A 20,445-nucleotide genomic window follows, 5' to 3' on the forward strand; every position below is an offset into this window, starting at 1 on the left:
AGGGACAGAAACATTTCCGGGTTAAAGACTTTAAAAGGACTGTGGGAGATCCCAGCAGTGAGCCGAGTTGGGAGGAAGGGTGACTGAGCTGCTGGGAGTGGAGGATTAGTGTATTGATTTATTGAATTGTATGATTATTGGAGTATTGTGGAGTGGAGGGTGCTTTGTGCACATTATTGGAATTATTAAATTACATTCTTGGACTTTTATCTGGTGTCTGGCGTATTGTCTGAGGGTTCAAGGGGACGACAGCGCCCCCTATCTGGCACACACAGTACCATGGAATCTATCATTAATATAGTATCCATACATTCATATTGTAAGCTGCATAGTTCACATTATTATTGTACTTCTCTATGACAGAAATAAACAAATACAATAATTGATGATAAACTTCTGCCTTTCAAGAACAACTATTATATAGTCCCTAAACCAAATTAACATGCTTTGTTACAGTTTATGGCACATTACATTCTTTGACTTAAGGTTTCCAGTACTTTAAAATGAGAAGGTTGGCTTCAACTACCTCATCCAATTTTGAAAATTATCAAATCAGCCCATATATTGACATAGGATGGTTATAAAAATTAATAATCACATTGTTTATTTAACAGACATTTAACAGACATAACCGTCATTCCTAAAGTTCAGTTCTGGGTACAAAAATGGCTAAAATGAAACAGCTTGTTTGAAACATGTTGGTCTATTTTTTTTTTTTTTTTTTTGCAGAATGAAGGTATTCCATGTCACATATTGCCAAAGAACTGAAGATTTCATACAAAGGTGTCTATCAAAATAATAAAAAAGGCAGAGTTGTGGTTCTGTGGCTAATGATCCACACTGGTATCTGGAAAGTTGTCGGTTCAAATGCTGCTTCTGTCAGAAGCGATTCTATCTCCACTGGACCCTCAACATAAGCCCTTAACCTGAAAATTGCTGTAGGGGTGCTGTACAGTGGTTGAGCCGGCGCTCAGACCCCAAAGGTCATGTGAAAATACAATTTCCCCAGAGGGATTAAAAAAGTATATCAAAAATGAACACAATGGACTGTTTTTCCTTTTTCCATCTGACAAGCTGTACCAAAGTGTATGGGACAGAACTGCCACATTTCATAAATTTTTTGTCCCACAATTCATCAGACTCTTAAACAATGATCAGTCGGTTAATACAGTGTTAGTCTACTAATAGTATAATGAATATATATATATATATATATATATCCTCCATATTACTAAACGAGAATGGTAAACCGGATGGACGCAGGGACATCCGGACATGGGCCGTGGACGCAAAAGACGTACTGCGCAAGCGCCCCACAAATCCCCCCCCTCCAAGCAACGGAAACCGGATGGAATGCAACGTAAAATAAGAAATGAGGCGCCGCGCCCATAGCACACAGAAAAAAGGAGTCAGACGCCGGCGCCGCACACAGCGCCGCACGAAGCCCATTGCACACGAAACGGGACACACACAAAGAAGAGGATTGAGACCCACGACACATAAAGCCCTCCTCCAGTAACTGAAATAAGAAATGAGGCAACGCGCCTCTAGAACACCAAAAACAAAGGAGTCACACGCAAGCGCCACATAGCACACGAAACGGTTCGCACACAAAAAAGACGATTCAGACCCACGACACACAAACACCCCCTCCACTAACAGAAATAAAAACTCAGGCAACAAGCCCCTAGCACACAAAAAAAAAAAGAAGACGCGAGCGCCACACAAAGCCCATTGGACACGAAACGGGACAGACTACGGACATAGCACACGAAACGTACACAAAAAGGACGATTCAGACCCACGACCACACTAACATAAATAAGAAATGACACACAAAGCCCCATTTCTGAACGAATCGTCCGTATTAAACATACGTCATCTCAACACATTCACACTATGCAGCATAGGTTGATCTCATTACAATGAGGCACTATTAACCGTTCAACCGCAGAAAAGGCTCCATATTAACAGTGAGTGCGATCCTCCTTATTACATATCCATATTTCTAACGCTGAAGAACAAACAAGTCATGAATTCACGATCACGGGTACAAAACGATACGGCTCGGGTAACGGGACCAAACACACGAACCCGCATGAAAAAAAACAATACACGTCGGCGCCTACAACGCGCTTCTGAAACTCCGGAAGAAAAATTGTCTCGGCTCCAAAAACGCAAAGCTCAACTAACACAGTTACAGAAACAAACCCAAATGGACAGACACACTGAACGTGGACGCATGCAGCGCGCGTCTCAAAGTGCTGCATCGAAACAGGCACGGGTTCAAAACGAAACACCTCCCGTCTCAGACATACAGAAACGGCAGCGAAGGGACAAAATAAATAAACGCAGACGTCTACAACACGCATCTGAAATGCCGGAAAACAAGCAGGCAAGGCTCCAAAAACAGAAAGCTCAACTGACCGACATACAAAAACGGGCAAGGCTCAATACAAACAATGCACGCCGTAAACTACAACGGGCTTCTCACACAGCACAGGCAAATCGATTACAGCTCCAAAACAACACATCCCAAATACTGGACATACAACGACGCGCCTCTCAAACGGCACAAGCAAAAGATACACGTCACGGACATCAACGACAGACACCTGCTAAACGCTTACGCCAGTTAGCTGACAACGCGTTCAATAATGAGTCCACAATTCAGGAAAATTCATTGGGATTAATGAATGTCATTTGCAATCATTGTCATTCACTTAACTTCCCTGAACGAACAACTGGCAATACAAGTAATGAATTTGTTGTCAAAAGGGTCAAATTAGACTGCCTCCTTTACATTCATATCCTGAATATCTACAGAAGCTTCTAACTAACGATGTACCTGAAAGTAAAAACTTTATGAACTGCATTAGATCCTACAAATCGCTATCCACTATGAACATGAACAGTAGCAATGCATGTGACATCCGTCTTGCAAAACTGTTAATTATTGATGAATGTACAATGGCATCCAGTCACTTACTCAACGCCATTGATAAACTTCTACAAACGTTGATGAATAATAATATTCCCTTTGGAGGAAAGGTACTTTTATTAGGAGGAGATTTTAGACAGTGCTTAGCTATTGTTCCACATGCCATGCGCTCAGCTATTGTTCAGTCCACCTTAAAATACGCAGACAATTGGCATCGCTTACAAAAGATACAGTTAGTACAAAACATGCGATGTCCAGATCCAGATTATAACAATTGTTTATTACAACTTTATGTGGCCTTCTCACAAGTTCGACGTTCATCTGACATTAAAGTTAAGTTCATAAATGCTCCATGCCAAGGAAAACTCATTCAAGGACAAGACACCATCTTTACTACTGATGTTGTGTACAAAGAAATTTTCCAATAAACCTTTACACTGTGCCACACACTTTATTGTTTGCTTTCTATATGCATCATCTACACCTTCACACTATGCTATATCTCATTCATACATCACGCTCTTTGTCATTTCCCAACACCAGGGGTTGGCGAGCGAAGCGAGCAGGGGGCGGAGCCCCCTAGTATATATATATTATATATATTCATTATACTATGTGCAATATTCTTACAGTATTTCCTCTCAATATTTTTTGTGGAATACTTTGATATTCTGTGCATTATAACCATATACACACTATCCAGTAAACCAATAGTGTAATAATATTTGTTATTGTTTGTTAAGTTAAATTTATGTAATGGACTGTGTTGTATTGAAGGTTATATGTTCAGAATGCAAGTACTGTATTTTGGTGATTCTTTGTTTTTTATTTCAGTTGTAATACTTGTTTATTTTTGTTGTTTATACTTTTATATAACCTGGCCGGATGACAAAATTTTGTTCTGCTGTGCACGGTGTTCTGTGTGTGGTTTTGAATGACAAAGTTAACCTCAAAACATTTAACATATCCACCATGTTATTAAATTTTCTATGTAATAGTAACCTATGATATTTCTGTTAGATATCTGTGTTGGGTCACTGTTATGGTGTATAAAATCTGTACATTTTGGTTTCCATTATATTTTGTTCGAGACAAGACAACTGATGAACTAAGACAGATCAAAGCAGGTTTTGTCACACCTCACTTTCAAACAGCTGTTTCCTACATTGAAAGGAAGACATTCTGGGGCTCAATTATTTTACAACCCGGGAAAGGATGCTCTGCTGACACCCCAGGCTATTGATTACTTTATGGATGGACATGTGGGATTTATGGCCTGGGAAAGGGAAACAGGCAATATCAAAGAACTTTATTATCTGGGAAAGAGTTTGAGCAAAATTCATCAATCACATTGACAGCCAGCCAATCAGGTTCATGTGTTGTGTAACCAAGGCATGATATTTCATAATAAATATGCCTTGGTTTGGAGAAGAAGGAAGAACAGAGAACAGGAGGAGGAAGAAGAAGAAGGAGCAGGAGGGAGGAGGAGAAGAAGAAGAGGAACAGACAAAGACGACATTGGTCGTCAGAAAGGCATCATGAACATCCATTGCTAAATCAAACGCCTCCCTGGGACATTCATCCTTGTCATTTCAACTTTTTCGTAAGCTTTTCCTAAAGACTATATATATATTCAGACTTTCCTATCAGTACTTATTTTCTATTCTTTGTTCCAGTGGTATTATTATTATTCTTGTAATAAATACCATGCTGCTTTTAACATTCTATGCTTTGTTTTAATGTCTAGAGTGATTGAAGTAATAAGGTAGATTTCTAAGAGCACCTGGCTTAGCTGGAGATTTTGCCATTAGCTCTGTGCTGCGGAGTTTTAAGGCTGAGAGTGAGGCGCCACTCAATAGTTAGGGGACAGTATGATAAGAAGGTATTCTTGGCTGATAAATGGCCTATAGTCAAGGATACTGAGTCTTTGTATGTTTTAATATTTTCTTGGAGACCAAAAGTAACATTTAGGTCTGAGGTCTATTTAAAACATCATACGTTGTCCGTGCCGATAAATAAATAAGTCTATTGATGTGCTGAGAGAGTGACAAGTTGTGTTATACTTAAAGCATTTGTGTGGTTATAAAGTGCTAAAAGTTAGCCAACTGTGTGTGAGTCATTTGTAGGGCACTGTTGTGGTTAGGGTCTGAGTGTGTGTGAATCTATGTATGTGTGTATTATCATTTTAAAGTGCAACAGTAGACCAACCCGATAACGAACCTGACAAGAACATTTACCCTTGAGAAAACAGGTAAAGGGTAAGTAGAGGGAAATACTATGATAATACAGTCACTCATAGTCACTTTAAATAGCTATATTAATCATATGTACAGGTGGCATGTTTGTATGCTGTGAATGCTGCCTCAGGTAGCATGTCCTTTGATATACTTGTTAGTGTAAATATTCATGTGAACACTTGCTTACAGTTTCATGACAATTAGAGGATACCTCAAAGATAGTCCAACATAAAATACAGGCTATATGGTATCTCAAAGTAGTTGCAGGGGTGACTCATTGAATCTAATATTGTCAGGTTTCTATTGTCAATCTTTACTATGTAATAGCTTCACTTTAAAGCTGACTGGTTTAAGGTGAATGGCTATCCAACTGAAGCAGATAGGTGTTAGAATAGGATGTTGTACAGTAATAGTATTCTGCTCAATCTGGGCTACTGTATGCAACTTTCTCAGATGAGTGTAAAGTAATAATTGTTGCAATATTTTGAAGTAATTCCTGGGCAATGCTGAGAAACACAGCTATCACTATACAGTATTTTTCAGATCACTGTAGAATTACCTTTTGCAGGTTTCTGTTGCCTTTTACCATACATGGGCTAAATGTTAGCTATTTTGTTAAACTGACCTAAAAATGAAAACAAACAGCAGATTTCCCTCACAATTCAATCATGGAGATATTTACAAAATATTAATAATATAAAGTTGTGATTTGGTACTTCAGTAAAAGAAATGCTCCTGGCAGTTCAATTTTTTGGCTCAAATGTTGATATGTGAAATAGTAAAATCTGAAAAGCTTTGACAGGAATTTGTTCATAATCAAAGTAACAGAATCGACATTTACAGATGCTACTTGCTTGAAAGCAACTGAAAAGGCAAATAAAATGTTAGGTCACATTCTAAAAATATCAGATTTGTACAGATAGAGTCTTTTATGTTTGGTTTACCTTCCTTTATATTTTTAATCTTTATTATATTGATGTCACAATCTGCTCCATTTTGTGTATTTGTTTTTTCTGGGAGCCACAATTTTACAATGTTTTGTCACTTTGACGCTCTGTGTAACTATCACTTTGTTGTCGTAAAGACATCCAAACTTTGTTTAAAAACAACGGGAAAAAATAATTCTTCAGCAATTACATTTATTTACAACAATAGGTAAATATTACTCAAGGGACATTATTTTAACACTTTGTAGTACATTATTGAGACTACATTTGTAATACTGTTTGTAGTTCTGATCCCCATACCTCAACAAATAGCTCAAAATGCTGTTCAAAGAAGTCAACCAAACAATCTTTCAAAGATTAAGGGGTATCTAATTAGTTTTGGACAGAGGTCACAGACCTAATCCAGGTCTTTAAATTTATGAAGGCGTTAATAAAGTGAATCCTACAGAACTCATTTAGTTAAAAGTGAATCATATATTTGAAGATAGCAGTGGAAATTAGAGGGAAGCACTGTAAAGACTGAATTCAGGTACCATTTTTTCACACAAATGAGAATTTGGAACAAAGTACCAAATGTGGTTCTGATAGCTGAAGTGGAAAAATCCGTAACCCTTAGAACAACCCTAAGAATGTACCTGAATAAGATACTGGAAAAACTAAACTAATACCTAATGAAACAAATATGCGATACATAGAACCATGTGTTGTATTTTAGTCTGGGTTCTCTCCTGACTGGCGTTCGAATCCTTGTTTCATGTACTTTTTGTTCACTTTGAGTTATTAATTCATGTTAATGTTATTTTTGTTAATTATCTGTTTTATTTCTGATGCATGTGTTATGTTCCTTATGTTTTCCAGGTGGTTCCCCAAGAGGTGGGGTCACCTGCTAATAATCAGAAGGGACTGCCCTCAGCCCTATAACAGGCAGGGGCAACCCACAGTTCCTTGCAGTTCATTCTCAGGTGTCCATGGTGTGGTGAATTTTCTTGTGTTTACTCTTGTGCTTTTGTGATTTTTTTTAGGATTCTTGAACCTTTGCTCTGTTTTTGACTTAGCCTCTTGGACTCTGTACTGGGACAGATTGACTTACTGCTTAGGCAATGTTTGTGCCTTTTGTGCTCAACTAAGCTTCTTTGTGTCCCTGGACATTTTTTGAAAAATAAATGTTTTACTTTATAAAGAGCCTGAGCTTGTACTTGTTGGTAGGTGGGTTTAATGATTTCCCCCTCTAGTGTGTATGGGTGTGGGAACTTTCAAGAATCATAACAGACTAAATGGTTTCCTTATTTTTGTGAAATTTCTTATAATCTAACCTAATTCATTATAGCAGTGGTTCCCAAACTCGGTCCTGGGGACCCACTGTGGCTGCAGGTTTTTGTTCTAACCAGATTCACAATCGGTGATAATAATTGATAACAACTGATCTCATTTAATTAGCTGGTCTTTTTTACTCTTCTCTTATTCTGCATTCAGAAAAAACACAAAAGTATAGTTTTCACATTTAAGACATTTAGAAACATTTCTATTTTTTTCTAAAGCTATAAATGCTTAACTCTCTTTTGTTGTTTTCCTATTATTTTTTCCCTTTTCCTGTGTAGTTTGCTCCCTTCATTTAACCCTAATACTGACAATTAACAACCAGCAGACACCCAGGAAGATGAAAGCTTGCAACGACTTCAGTGTCAGAGCTGCTAATTAGTAAATAATCAATTAAATAATCAGAACACATGGAAAAGCAGAAGGAGAAAGGTTGAAAATACTGTTAACAATTAAAAAACAAAACCCGACATATTCCCCATATAACTACTTATTACATTTTAATAAAAATCTACCAAACTTAGTTTGTAATTTCTACATTGGCTTCAAAGCACAGAAACAGGGAAATAATGATTCACTTAATGAGGTTAAGAGTCCGATGAAAAATGGAAGTTGGTTGGAACAAAAACCTGTAGCCACAGTGGGTCCCCAGGACCGAGTCTGGGAACCACTGCATTATAGTGTAGTGGAAAAGTAATAATGGTGTGAGAAAAAATAAATCTGCACATAAAGGAACTTTGCAAACTTTTTGATCCATTATGGTGTAACTGAATAAATTCTTAAATCAGTGCTGTCTGACAAAACTTTTTATCTAGCCATTGCACCCTTTGGACACTATTGGAGTTGTCATCTGTTCACTGCCAACATGTTTTTCTCATTCTAAAAGGTACGGGAGTGAACTACAGACTAATTTCAGTATTAGTAAGGTTAAGTAAGGTTGATACTTTGTCAAACAAAATTAGGCTCACAAATGCATACAGTAACATAGAACTTTAAAAATATATGTTTTTAACATTGTAGACATCTTGAAAACACATGTATAATCAACTAAATGTACAATTGACCTGGACAACTTGCTAAAGGGTAATTGAACCTCTTCTAACATGCTGCACAGTTCCTGGTTTTCATTGCTACATTTTCATTTTATTATTTTACATCAATTCTAGAATGACAGTAAGAGTTTAATACTTCTATGTTTCAGATTATGGCAGTACTGTATAGTGATGCCTCCATAAGGGAAGTTGTATGACAGCTACAGAAGCCAGGGTTTGTTTGTGAATCTAACCCCATAACTATATGAAATTCTTCTTCCAGTTATCTCCTACATTTTAGATTGCTAAGATTCTAAATTTACTCAGGATTGGTAATGGCAGGTATGTTTGTAAGTGTGCCCTGTGAATGGCTGTTTTCAAATTACAGATACATTTCTTATTTACACTCAGTGCTGTCAGTTTCTTGTAATCACATGTCAGATACAAGTCAAACAATCAAATGTTTATTTACAGAAAAAAGATATTCGCTTCAGAGAATCCTACCATTTTTGAGTGTCAATGCACTACTGACAAAAAGCCAATTGCTGCTCTGTGCTGGCTTGTACAAATGCTGTCGTCCACTGCTATCCATAAGGCCAAGAAGATTGTGACCACAACTGCTGTTGAAAATACAGAAATTTACATGGCATATGTTAAATGAGAGCATTAATTAATGAATTAAATCTGTAACAAAAATGAGAAAAGAATAGACTAGGGTCACAATTGGCTATTTGCAGAACCTTGGAGATTCCAGAACAAATCTATGTGCCCACAATGTATGAGATCTTATTGTATAATGTATATTACTTGTATAATTTTAAATGTTTTTGTGTCCCACGTCCAGATGAAGGTCACGTTATATTTCCAAATGAAAACATTTCATTGCTTGATATCTTTATCTTTGTCAATAAAATATACATTGTGCAACTTAGTATTTTAATTGATAACAGTCATGATGGCTCATAACTAAAATGATACCGCAGCATTTGTTCATATTGCTCACAATGATATTTAAATTTACCTAGAATTGTTTGAATGATATTCTGACTACTTTTTAAAATTGCTACCAATGTCTTAAGCATGACTAATGAAGAAAAACCTCTTTTAAAACTTTGGAAAATAACTGCTTCTGTATTATACAATATATAGAAAGACATACCGTAGGAGAAGGAATGGTCAACCTTTCATACTGTTTTTGTTTTGTTTGAATCTCTAATAATTTCATACTTATGTCATTTCCTTCTATAAAAGAAATGTAGTCTTTGTAGTTACTGAATGGTCCAGCCAAGATGCTCAGGAAATTAAGATGATAGCTTAAATATTCTATTAGTGAAGGCTTCTCCCTGAAAAACAAAGAACACAAAGATAAAAACTAGATATAGCATCAACAGACCATGTGTTTAACTGTGTTATTTCTTCTCTAATTTCCTTTAAAAAGGAACTACATGCTTTGCATAAAATATTTACCACTAAACATTTTATATCCAATCTAAGATTATCTGGATAACACTTATCCAGATAAACCAAAACTCAAGAAAAAGTTTAAAGTATATAGAGTCCATGATATGTGGCAAGATATATTGTCATTATAAACAGAATAAATTGTACTGATATTATTAAAAGAAATGCTACTAATACCACTTGATCAGCTTATTTTCTAATATTATCAGTGAGGGCAGAAATAAACCTAGCCCTCTTGTCACAACCATCAATGAGCTTCTACACACAGGATCAGCTACTTTGACTGGATCCATTATACTGCACAATGATTTCTTTCATTTCTTTCAAAATTAAATTCACTCCCATCCCATTCACTTACTTCCGTCATGCCCCTAATCTCAAATGTTGTCATTGTGCACTGTGCATCACTTTCAAATTTTTTACTCTCATTAATCCATCTTATATTCATGAATTGATCATGAACTTTAATGCCCCCACATGATTCATTGATCCATCACCAAGAGTGCATCTTAAAACTTCCAGCTCTTTCAGGACCTATTTCTCAGATTGTTAATAGTTCTCTTTCCTCTGGTTTAGTTCCTCTCTGTTTGAAAACTGCAATTGTCACTTCAGTTCTTAAAAAATAAACTTCTTTTGATTCTTCAGTTCTTAGTAATTAAAGACACATTTCCAACCTTCAATTTTATCAAAGGTTTTAGGGAAGGTGTTTGCCTCCCAGCTATGGGCACATATGCTCAATAACAACCTTCTTGAGCCTTTCCACTTAGGTTCTCACCCTTCTCACAGTATAGTACTGCTCTTCTTAGAGTAATCAATGATCTTCTCCATTCTGTTGATCATGGTTTTGTTAAGATTTTATTATTTATTGATCTTAGTGCTGCATTTAATGCAGTCATTCATACTAATCTACTCTCCCATTTCCAATCACACCTTGAAGTTTGTGCCATTGCTTTTGCATGGTTGAAATCCTATTCTACCGTTAGACAGCAATTTATTTCAATTGGGAAACATAAATCTCATACTACTCCACTTTCTCAAGGTGTCCCACAAGGCTATGTTTTAGGTACCCTCATTTCCCCATTTACATTCTACCCCTACATACTCTGCCTCATCCCATATTACCAATACACCCCATAAGTGCAGAATGATCTGAGAATTTCTGCAAAAGAAATGACCTGGTGTTATAATTATAGTCTGAGGTGTACAGTATAACGACAAAGGGAGACAGGACTGTTCCTTGTGGTGCTTCAATATTGCTCACATCCATATCAGAAACACAGTCCTCGAGTCTCACAAACTGTGGTCTGCCTGAAAAGATACTCCATTATCCAAGAAGTCATAGGCTCATCCACCTGAATATCTCTTGAGCTTACCTCTTAACATGGATGGCTGGATGGTATTAAAGGTGCTGGAGAAATCCAAAAACAATTCTGACAGTGCTGTCAGCTTTGTCCAGGTGACAATAAGCTTTGTGGAGCAGATATATAGTTGCATCCTCCACTCCAATCTTTGTCCAATAGGCAAACTGCAATTGGCCCTGGTGGTCTACCACAAGAGGACTCATATAGTCCAGGACCAGTCTCTCAAAGGTCTTCATGATGTGAGACATAACTGCCACTAATCTGTAGTCATTAGGGGAAGAGGTGTCTGCCTTCTTTGGTACATGAACAATGCAGGATGTTTTCCACAGCAGTGGCACTTTCTGAAGCCTTAGGGAAAGACTGAACAGGTGACAGAGGACACCACAAAGTTGTTCAGCATGATGTACTACATCTGTGACACACAGGCAGCTAAAAGGACCAGCAGATGGTAATTCCACGGCAGGCTGGGGGTGGGGGTGGGGGTGGGTGGCATCTTACACTAACCCTTTCTCTGTTATCTCTACAGACCAAACATGGGAAACTCTGCCTGGTTCCGACGACATCACTTCCAGTTTCGGCCATGAGGACACAAGTTGCGGTTCCGCCCCTGAGGACATCACTTTTGGTTCTTTCTTCATGGGAAGTAGCATCAAGGAGTGCAGACAAATTTCCCCACATTGCCCAGTGTCAAGGACTAGAATTAATAAGAGATGGACTGCGAGGCTAAACCGACCGTGTGTCAGAGATAGTAGTCAGGAACATAGAATTGTCCTAGTTCCCTTTCACTTTAGCCCCTACATTACTAATTTTAAGTGCAACTACAATTTTCAAAATCTATTAGAGAATTAACAAATGTGGTGGAGGACTTTTTATGTGTTATAGGAAGAGAACTGAATATTACCAAGACAAAAGTGTTGGTGATAGATTTTCAGCCTATATTGGAGGCTCAGATGACATATCATCTGGGGTGGAGGTGGTGTTGTGTTTACTTATAAACACTTAGAGACACATTTTAACAGTAGTAGATGTGATCAGGAGAAACACAAGCAAAAAACTTTTATTTTGCTTCATAATCCCTATCAACACTAAAACACTGGTTTGTGAAAGAAAAGCGATAGTTCAGCAAGTATTTTCTTGAGCTGTTTAAAGTGTAAAAATAGCAGTTTTGGTACTCTTCGTCTTTTGAGTACTTTGCTGTACGTATTCAGGGAATATTATGCTCTCTCATATTGACTATTTAACATCCACTAAAAAATTTCTTTGAAGAATTCTTAGACTTATTATCTATAATAAAAACTAATTATGACAGCTTCCTAATATTAAGTGATTTCAGTTTCCATGTAAATAACAAATGAGACCCCAAAGAAAGAAGAGTTTAACTTGCTACATTCTTTTGATCTTTGTCAGCATGTTAACACCCCCAACTTGCAAAGGAGACCACCTACAAGACCTAGCAGTTTCAAAAAGATTAAACATTTACATGAAGCTGGTCGTGGACATTGGTGTATCTGACAATTTCTTCATTTTACATAGTGTGTTGTTAAAATATACTATTTTGACTTAGCTTTTGTTTCTAGGTTTGATATTATTCTAAATAGTCTGAATCTAGGGCTAATTCTAACAGTGAGAGTTACTCCTGAAAAAACTGTTAAGAAGCTTTCAACTAAATATACCTTGGGAAAATTAGTGTCCAAACTTATATACAGACTATCAGAAGGCAGACAGAAACGGATGAAAACTAAATTGACAGTGCATTATGAAATAATGAAGGCAATAACTTATATGTTATTATGAACTTGGATCTTAATTTCACATTCAGTATTTAATAAATACTGAAAAGGTTAAACTTCTTATAACATCTCAAGATTCTGTAACATGTAACACCTAACAGGTCTACCTTAGAAAGACAAAACAAAATTCAGTAACAAGAATCTTAGTTAAAAAAAGCTGAGCACAATGTGATGATGATGTCTCACTAGACATCATCATCACATTGGTTAACTGTGTGCTTTAGAACATATTTTAAAATGCTCTTAATTGTATATAGAATTCCAGTACAATGCATTATAACAGTAATGTATTTCTTTAGTACATTTAGTTTTTCTAGAAGGCCCAGAGTACTGTGAAACATTTTAAGAAACTCCTAAAATTCAACTTTTTAAATTTGTTTTTTCATACCTTCAGTTTAGTTCTATTCTTAATATCCTAGATATGCACAGAATTATCATTCTCCAAGGAAAATTTGCCATCATTATCAATCCTTACTCTTCACTGTATTCTATTCTGGATCTTCCTTTATTTTTTTTTTTTTTTTATAAGCACCAGAAAAGAATAGCCAAAAGCGAATCAAATTGTCAAGTAAATTCAACTTTAGTAAAGCCAACATCTGATGAGGAGAAGTAACCAACAGTTCAAAGTTGTTTGCCCAGTGGATTGTGAAAGGTTAAACCCTACTGTCTTCTAGTATTTCAGCTGAAAGCAGAAAGCCCTGAAGTAACTACAGAAAGGAATAAAGATGAATTCAGTAACATAAGATGCATGTGTTCTCTGCCTGTCAAGGGCACGTTAATATTTTGTGTCCCCTGCAGCGTGTACAGTTCATGTTTTCTAACCAACAATACAGACAGCTTCACCTGCCAAAAGTGCTTAGTTAATTTAGAGATGGTCTGGAAAATAGGTGAATTGGAGGACCGCATTAGTAACTTGATAGCGATCAGGCAAGCTGAAAATTGGATCAACTCAGTTAGTTTATACAATTCGGCTATTTCTGATTTGGCTTCAGTCTCTCTAGGTTCCTGTAGTCAGTGCCCAGCCGAAAATAGCAGCACTAATTCAGCCACAGGACAAGTGGCTAACAGTTAGACAGGGGTCTAAAAAGCCAAAACGTAGTCCATCAGCACCCACATCACCATTTCAGACCCAGAGCACATTCTAAGCATACTGCAGAATGCCTGTGGAGTCTAAGAACAATAAAGCATGCATTAATTGGCGATTCTATAGTGCAGAATGTTAGAATACCAAACTATATTAAACCAGTAACTAATGTTAAATGTCTCTCAGGGGCGAAGATATCTGACATAGAGGCTCGAACGAATTTTCTCACTGACAATGAAGTATGTACCTTATTGCTACATGTCAGTACTAAGAATATTTATTTACGACAATCAGAGGTATTAATGGTGAACTTAATCTCTCTATTCACCAAAGCAAAAAGAAAATGTCAGAATTTAATTGTGTCTTGCCCCTTACCAAGATTATAGAGGGGGAATGTGATTTATAGCAGATTGTATTCCCTTCACTGCTGGCTAGAAACCTGGTATGCAAATAAAAGCATAGCCTTTGTGAACAATTGGAATAATTTTTGGGAAGGCCTGGATTTTCCAAGAGAGTGTTCATTCTAAGTAGATAGATAGATAGATAGATAGATAGATAGATAGATAGATAGATAGATAGATAGATAGATAGATAGATAGATAGATAGATAGATAGATAGATAGATAGATAGATAGATAGATAGATAGATAGATACTTTATTAATCCCAAGGGGAAATTCTTTTGTTTTATCCTATAATATGGCAACAAAACTGCCTGGCTGACAAAGAAGAGCATCATCCAGGCCACAGACGTGATCTTAAATCACAGGCTGTTGTTTATTCCACCTGTTACGATCCTGTAGCTGTTACCCATAATTCCTGTTGTGAAGCATTTTATAAAATGAGTCACGATGCAAACCTTAAATTACTTGTGTATAATTGGACCAAGAGATAATAATAATCAATAATAATACATTTTATTTATTTGTTGGCGCCTTTCTAAACACTCAAGGACACCGAACAATATATAAAACACAGATTATAAACAAAACTAAAATATAAAAATTAAAATCAGACAGAGCAATTGTAATCAAAGAGAAAAAGCTGTCTTAAACAAATGAGTTTTAAGTTTAGATTTGAAAAGTGAAAATGATTCAATATTTCTAAGCTCAGATGGTAGTGAGTTCCAGAGCTGGTGAGCAGAGCAACTGAATGCTGACCAGAATGATGACCTGAAAACCACTTTAGCTCAAGGGATACTCTGAAAACCTAAAGACAAACTGATGCCTTTCCAAGATTCTTTGCTTTGATATATGAGTGCGTTGGCTTACAAGCACTCTTCTGGAATGAATTATGCTTGCAAACCAAGGCACCCTTGTATTTATACAAGGTGCCTTTCTAAGCACTCAAGGACACCAAACAAACAATAAATAAAAAAAAGAACATTATAAACAAAACTTAAAACATAAGAAAATACAGAAAATATAAAAGTTAAAACCAAACAAAGCATCTGTAATTATAAAGAAAAAGCCATTTTAAACAGTTGGGTTTTAAGTTTACATTTGAAAGTTGAAAACGATTCAATATTTCTATGCTCAGTAGGTAGTGAGTTCCAGAGCTTTGGAGCAGAACGGCTGAATGCTCTGCTCCCAATGATGGTTAGATGAGCGAGAGGGATGGTCAGGTGGATGGAAGAGAAGGATCTAAGGTTATGGGAGGAAATGGCAACATGAAGAAGGTCAAACAGATATGGAGGGGCGAGATTATGAATGGCCTTAAATGTGAACCGCAGAATTTAAAAATCAACTTGAAACTTAATCTGGAGCCAATGGAGCTGCTGCAAGACCTGAGTAATATGGTGAATAGAAGGGATTCGAGTAATGATGTGAGCAGCAGAATTCTGGACCAGCTGAAGCTTATTAAGTGATTTATTAGAGAGACCAAAGAGGAGTGAATTGCCATAGTCCAGACGAGAAGTAACAAGACTGTAAACAAGGATGGCAGTGGTATGGGGAGTGAGGGAGGGGTAGCTATGACTAATATTACGTAGGTGGAAGTAAGCAGACCAGTTGATGTTATTAATGTGAGATTGGAAAGATAGAGTACTATCAAGGATGACACCCAGACTCTTGACCTGAGGTGAAGGGGAAACAAAGGAGTTATCAATAACAAGTGAAAATTATTGGCTTTGGATAATGATGATTTTGTACCAATGATGAGAACCTCAGTTTTGTCAGTTTAATTTAAGAAAACTTGAAGAAAACCAGGATTTAATTTCAGGATTACAGTCAATAAGCAAAGATGGTGGCAGGGGCGGCTCTAGGCTCGTGGCGGCCCTGGGCAGAGAAAGAATTGGTGGCCCCTTCGCCCACCAATGTCAATATGGTATCTTATGCATGGCGGATGACCACCAGATTCGTGTACTCAAAATCTCTCATTTTGTTTAGAATGGGTATGCGAATGTCTTGTGTCCCCTATCCAAATAGATATTCACTAGGACTATTGCACTAATACTTTATTAAAACTAAGTGAAACATTAACTTTTAAGACGACTCGCCCACTTGCACTAGCTTCGCTTCTATATGCGCGTGTCCGTAACTTGAAAACCAAGTGGCAACCCATGATATTCTCATTACGGCAGAACGTTATAATACTACATATGCCTTACTGCTCTGACTCTAGCAACATTAGTAAATACAGCGTACCAATTAACAAGAAACACAATGTTTTTCGGCCACTTTTCCATCAGCTGTGTCGTTGTTTTCTCTTTCTGTTTTATATTCAATATATATTGGCGTGGCGGCCCCTGGGATTTGGCGGCCCTGTGCAGGTGCACAGTTTGTACATGCCTAAGGCTGCCCCTGATGGTGGAAAAGAAGAGGTGGGTTTACTAGCAAGGGAGAGCTGGGTGTTATCAGCATAACAGTGAAAATTAATGTTATATTTAGGAAAGATATTGCCAAGGGGAAGAAGGTAACAATAAAAAGAAGAGGCCCCATGACAGAGCGCTGGGGCACACCTGAAGTAACAATGGTGGGTTGGGATGTGAAAGTTTTAAGCTGAATGAACTGAGTGTGGCCTGAGAGATAGGATCTGAACCAATCTAGAGGAGTGTGAGGATGAAAACCAGACTGGAACTCGTCATATAAATTATTATGAGATAAGTGGGAGTGAAGTTGGATGACCAATATTTTTTCAAGAATTTTGGAGGTGAAAGGCAGATTAGAAAAAAGGTGAAAATTATTTAAATTAGAAGGATCAGCACCAGGTTTTTTTTATTGCAGTAGTGAGAGAAGAGTGAATTATAGCAAAAATGAGAGGGACCAGAGAGGGGAGGCAGGCTTTAACCAAAACTCTGGGAAGGGGGTCAAGCTGACAAGTTGATGGCTTATATTTGAAGACGAGATCTGAGATTTGAGATTTCTAAGAAGGTGGGAAGCTGGAAAGAGGAAAATGAGTGAATTGGTGAGTGCAGTTCAGAGGAAATACAGAGAGAACCTGAACTGAGGAGCTAATATATCCTCTGGATTTTCTCATTAAAAAAGGACATACGGGGAATTACAAAAAGCAGTCGAGTAAAGGTGAGATGGTAAAGAGTCTGGAGGTTGTGTAACATTATTAAGTAATGAAAACAAAGACTTGGTGTTACCTTTATTACAAGAAATTAACTGAGTGTAATAGTTGGATTTGGTTTGAGCAATACAGTCCTTATAATAAAGTACATGATTTTTATTCATCTCTTTGTGGACAAACAATCCAGCTTTTTTATGAAGCCATTCAAGTTGCCTGCCCTTGGCTTTCAGAAGCCGAAGTTCAGCCGTAAACAAGGGGGCAGAAAAAGAAAAGGAAACAGATCCGGTTTTTAATGGAGCAAGAGAATTAACAATACCATTGAATCCAGTGTTATAATATGAGACCAATTTTTCAAGAGTGGATAAATGATAAAAGTCAATGTGGGAGTCAATTCTAGAAGAAAGAGAATCCAAGTTAATGTTCTTAATATTACGGAAGGATATGAGATGGGGAAGCTTAGTAATAGCAAAAGTAAGTTTAGCATTAAATGAAAGGAGAAAATGATCAGTTATGGTGAGTTCATCTGCTGTTCATCGAGAGGGACAACACCACAGCAGAAGATCTGGGCCAAGATATGTCCTGTACAATGGGTTGGAACATCAGTATACTGCTGGTATCCAAAACCCTAAAGGCAAAATAAAAAGTCTCTAGTGAGAGGGATATTGATATTGTCCATATGTATATTAAAATCCCCCAAAAGAATTATGCTTGAAGAAATTGTAGATAAATGGGTAAGAGAGGTAGCAAGATCGTTCAAAAAATCATTGTTTGATTTAGGGGGACTGTAGACAGATGCAATGATGGTAGGATGGTGTGGTTAATGTGCCATTTGCATCAGTAAAATGTAGGAGGCATTGGATGTGGTCTGAAGTGTGGCTGGATGAAATAAAACCAGTATGATTAAGATGAATTAACTTGGACAATAATGGATTGCGGTAAATGAGTAAGTAGCTTAGCCATCAGTTTGGGATTACATTTCATTAGAGAAGTTGGTGACAGCATACTACCTACCCTTAATTAGCAGAGGTATGATCTTGGCCAAATCAATTGAGGGATTCATTTTGAGAAGAAATAGTAGCATTTAACATCTAGAAGTGCAGGATGAGGCCTAGAGATCTCCCAGCATCACAGAAGACCTCTTAGTCGTTTAAAGGAGTCCAACTGTTACTTAAATGAGCCTGGTGAGGACTGGGCATTCAAGAAACAAATTAATAGTAGAAGGAGGAGAATTTGAGCTTTTAAAAAATATCTAATTATACAAAAAGTATTAAGTTCAATAGTATTGTTGGTTAGGTACAACAAATTATTTTTGATGGACAATACAGAGGCAAAGGAGTTCAAAGTCTAAGCGCCAATAACTTGAAAGATTTTGCCCTAGAAATGTAGTATCATTTTCATGTGCAGAGGACCCAGAACTTAATTCTTAATTCATGTCCATAGTCCAGGTGTGCACACTCTCCGAGTGTGAGATGCATGATTTAAGCTTGAAGATCTTTTGCTATCACAAATTCCACTGGCATTAGAACAATCTAGACGAGAACAGGCCATTCAGCCCAACAAAGCTCTCAAGTCCCATTCACTTAATTCTTTCGCACAACATCAAGACTAATTTTGATGATCCCAAAAGTTCTGCTGTCTACCACAGTACTTGGAGACTTATTCCATGTGCCCATAGTTCTTTGTGTGAAGAAAAACGTTCTAATGTTTGTGTAAAATTTACCCTTAACAAGTCTCCAACTGTTTCCCTGTGTTCTTGCTGAACTCATTTTAAAGAAATAGTTTTGATCTGCTGTGCTAATTTCTTTCATAACTTTAAGTATTGCAACCATTTCTCCTCTTAATCTCCAGTTGCTTAAACTGAAACAACTAAGCTCTTAAACTGAAATAAATCAGAATCTTAAGTCATCCAACATAGCCCTGGAATCAGCCTATTCACTCTTCTCAGGATTTTTTCTAGCATGACATATCTTTTCTGTAGCCTGGAGACCAAAGCTGTACATAGTACTCCAGATAAGGACTAACCAGTATATTCTTAAGCTTGAGCATAACCTACTTTGACTTGTACTTTACACAAAGCGCTATATAACTTAACATTGTGTTAGTCATTCTGGCTTCTGAACACTGTCTGGAAGTTGATAGTGATAAATCCACTAAGACTCCTAAATTCTTCTCATAAGGAGTACTTTCAATTTTTAGTCCTCCCATTGTAATTTCAAATCTAACACTTTTACTTCCTACATTAATACTTTACTTACATTAAATTTCATCTTCTGTCCATATGCTGTCCAAGTAAAGGTGTAGTCAAGTCCACCTTTGTCGAGTCCAAGACTGCAACTAGTCAAGATTGAGTCACAACCAAGTCTATAAAGGGGTTAAGATTATGTCCAAATAAAAACAAGATCAAGTCCAAGACCAAGTCCAAATTTTCTAATTCACTGATGGTGCAAATGAGACTCAACTCTACTGATTCCCTGCAGATTCACTTTAAACAATGAGTTAAAGCTTACAAAAGGATCTCACCAGTTGCTGAGAAAGAATATACACAAAATGATACTGAAATGTGATAGTTGACATGTAGCTCTAATCACAAATGAAAATGTGATTATTTGACAAATTGTAGAAATGAACAAATATAGACATTCTTAACATTGTGTTCTTAATGTGTTAGCGTATTATCCGTCTTAAAATACTAATACCTGTTGGTGTCCTTTACAGTACTACAGAAGTCCACGGTTGCACTTGAGAAACAGGAGGTTTTTGTTAT

At 37.0% G+C, this 20,445-nt stretch overlaps 1 protein-coding gene across 5 annotated transcripts in view; it reads right to left on the bottom strand.

Annotated features, from left to right (window-relative positions):
* mboat1 (membrane bound O-acyltransferase domain containing 1) overlaps positions 1-20,445 on the bottom strand; it is a 182,523-nt gene that overhangs the window by 77,201 nt on the left and 84,877 nt on the right. For all 5 annotated transcript variants that reach the window (XR_007936554.1, XM_051935504.1, XM_028817644.2 and 2 more), the window contains one exon: positions 9,633-9,816. Coding sequence is in view for 4 of the 5 variants with exons in the window: in XM_051935504.1 (XP_051791464.1) it covers positions 9,633-9,816 (184 nt within the window). In the remaining variant the exon portion in view is untranslated. The remainder of the gene's footprint in view (positions 1-9,632; positions 9,817-20,445) is intronic.

This window comes from Erpetoichthys calabaricus, chromosome 13 (genome assembly GCF_900747795.2).
Source record: "Erpetoichthys calabaricus chromosome 13, fErpCal1.3, whole genome shotgun sequence".
Lineage (NCBI taxonomy): Eukaryota > Metazoa > Chordata > Cladistia > Polypteriformes > Polypteridae > Erpetoichthys > Erpetoichthys calabaricus.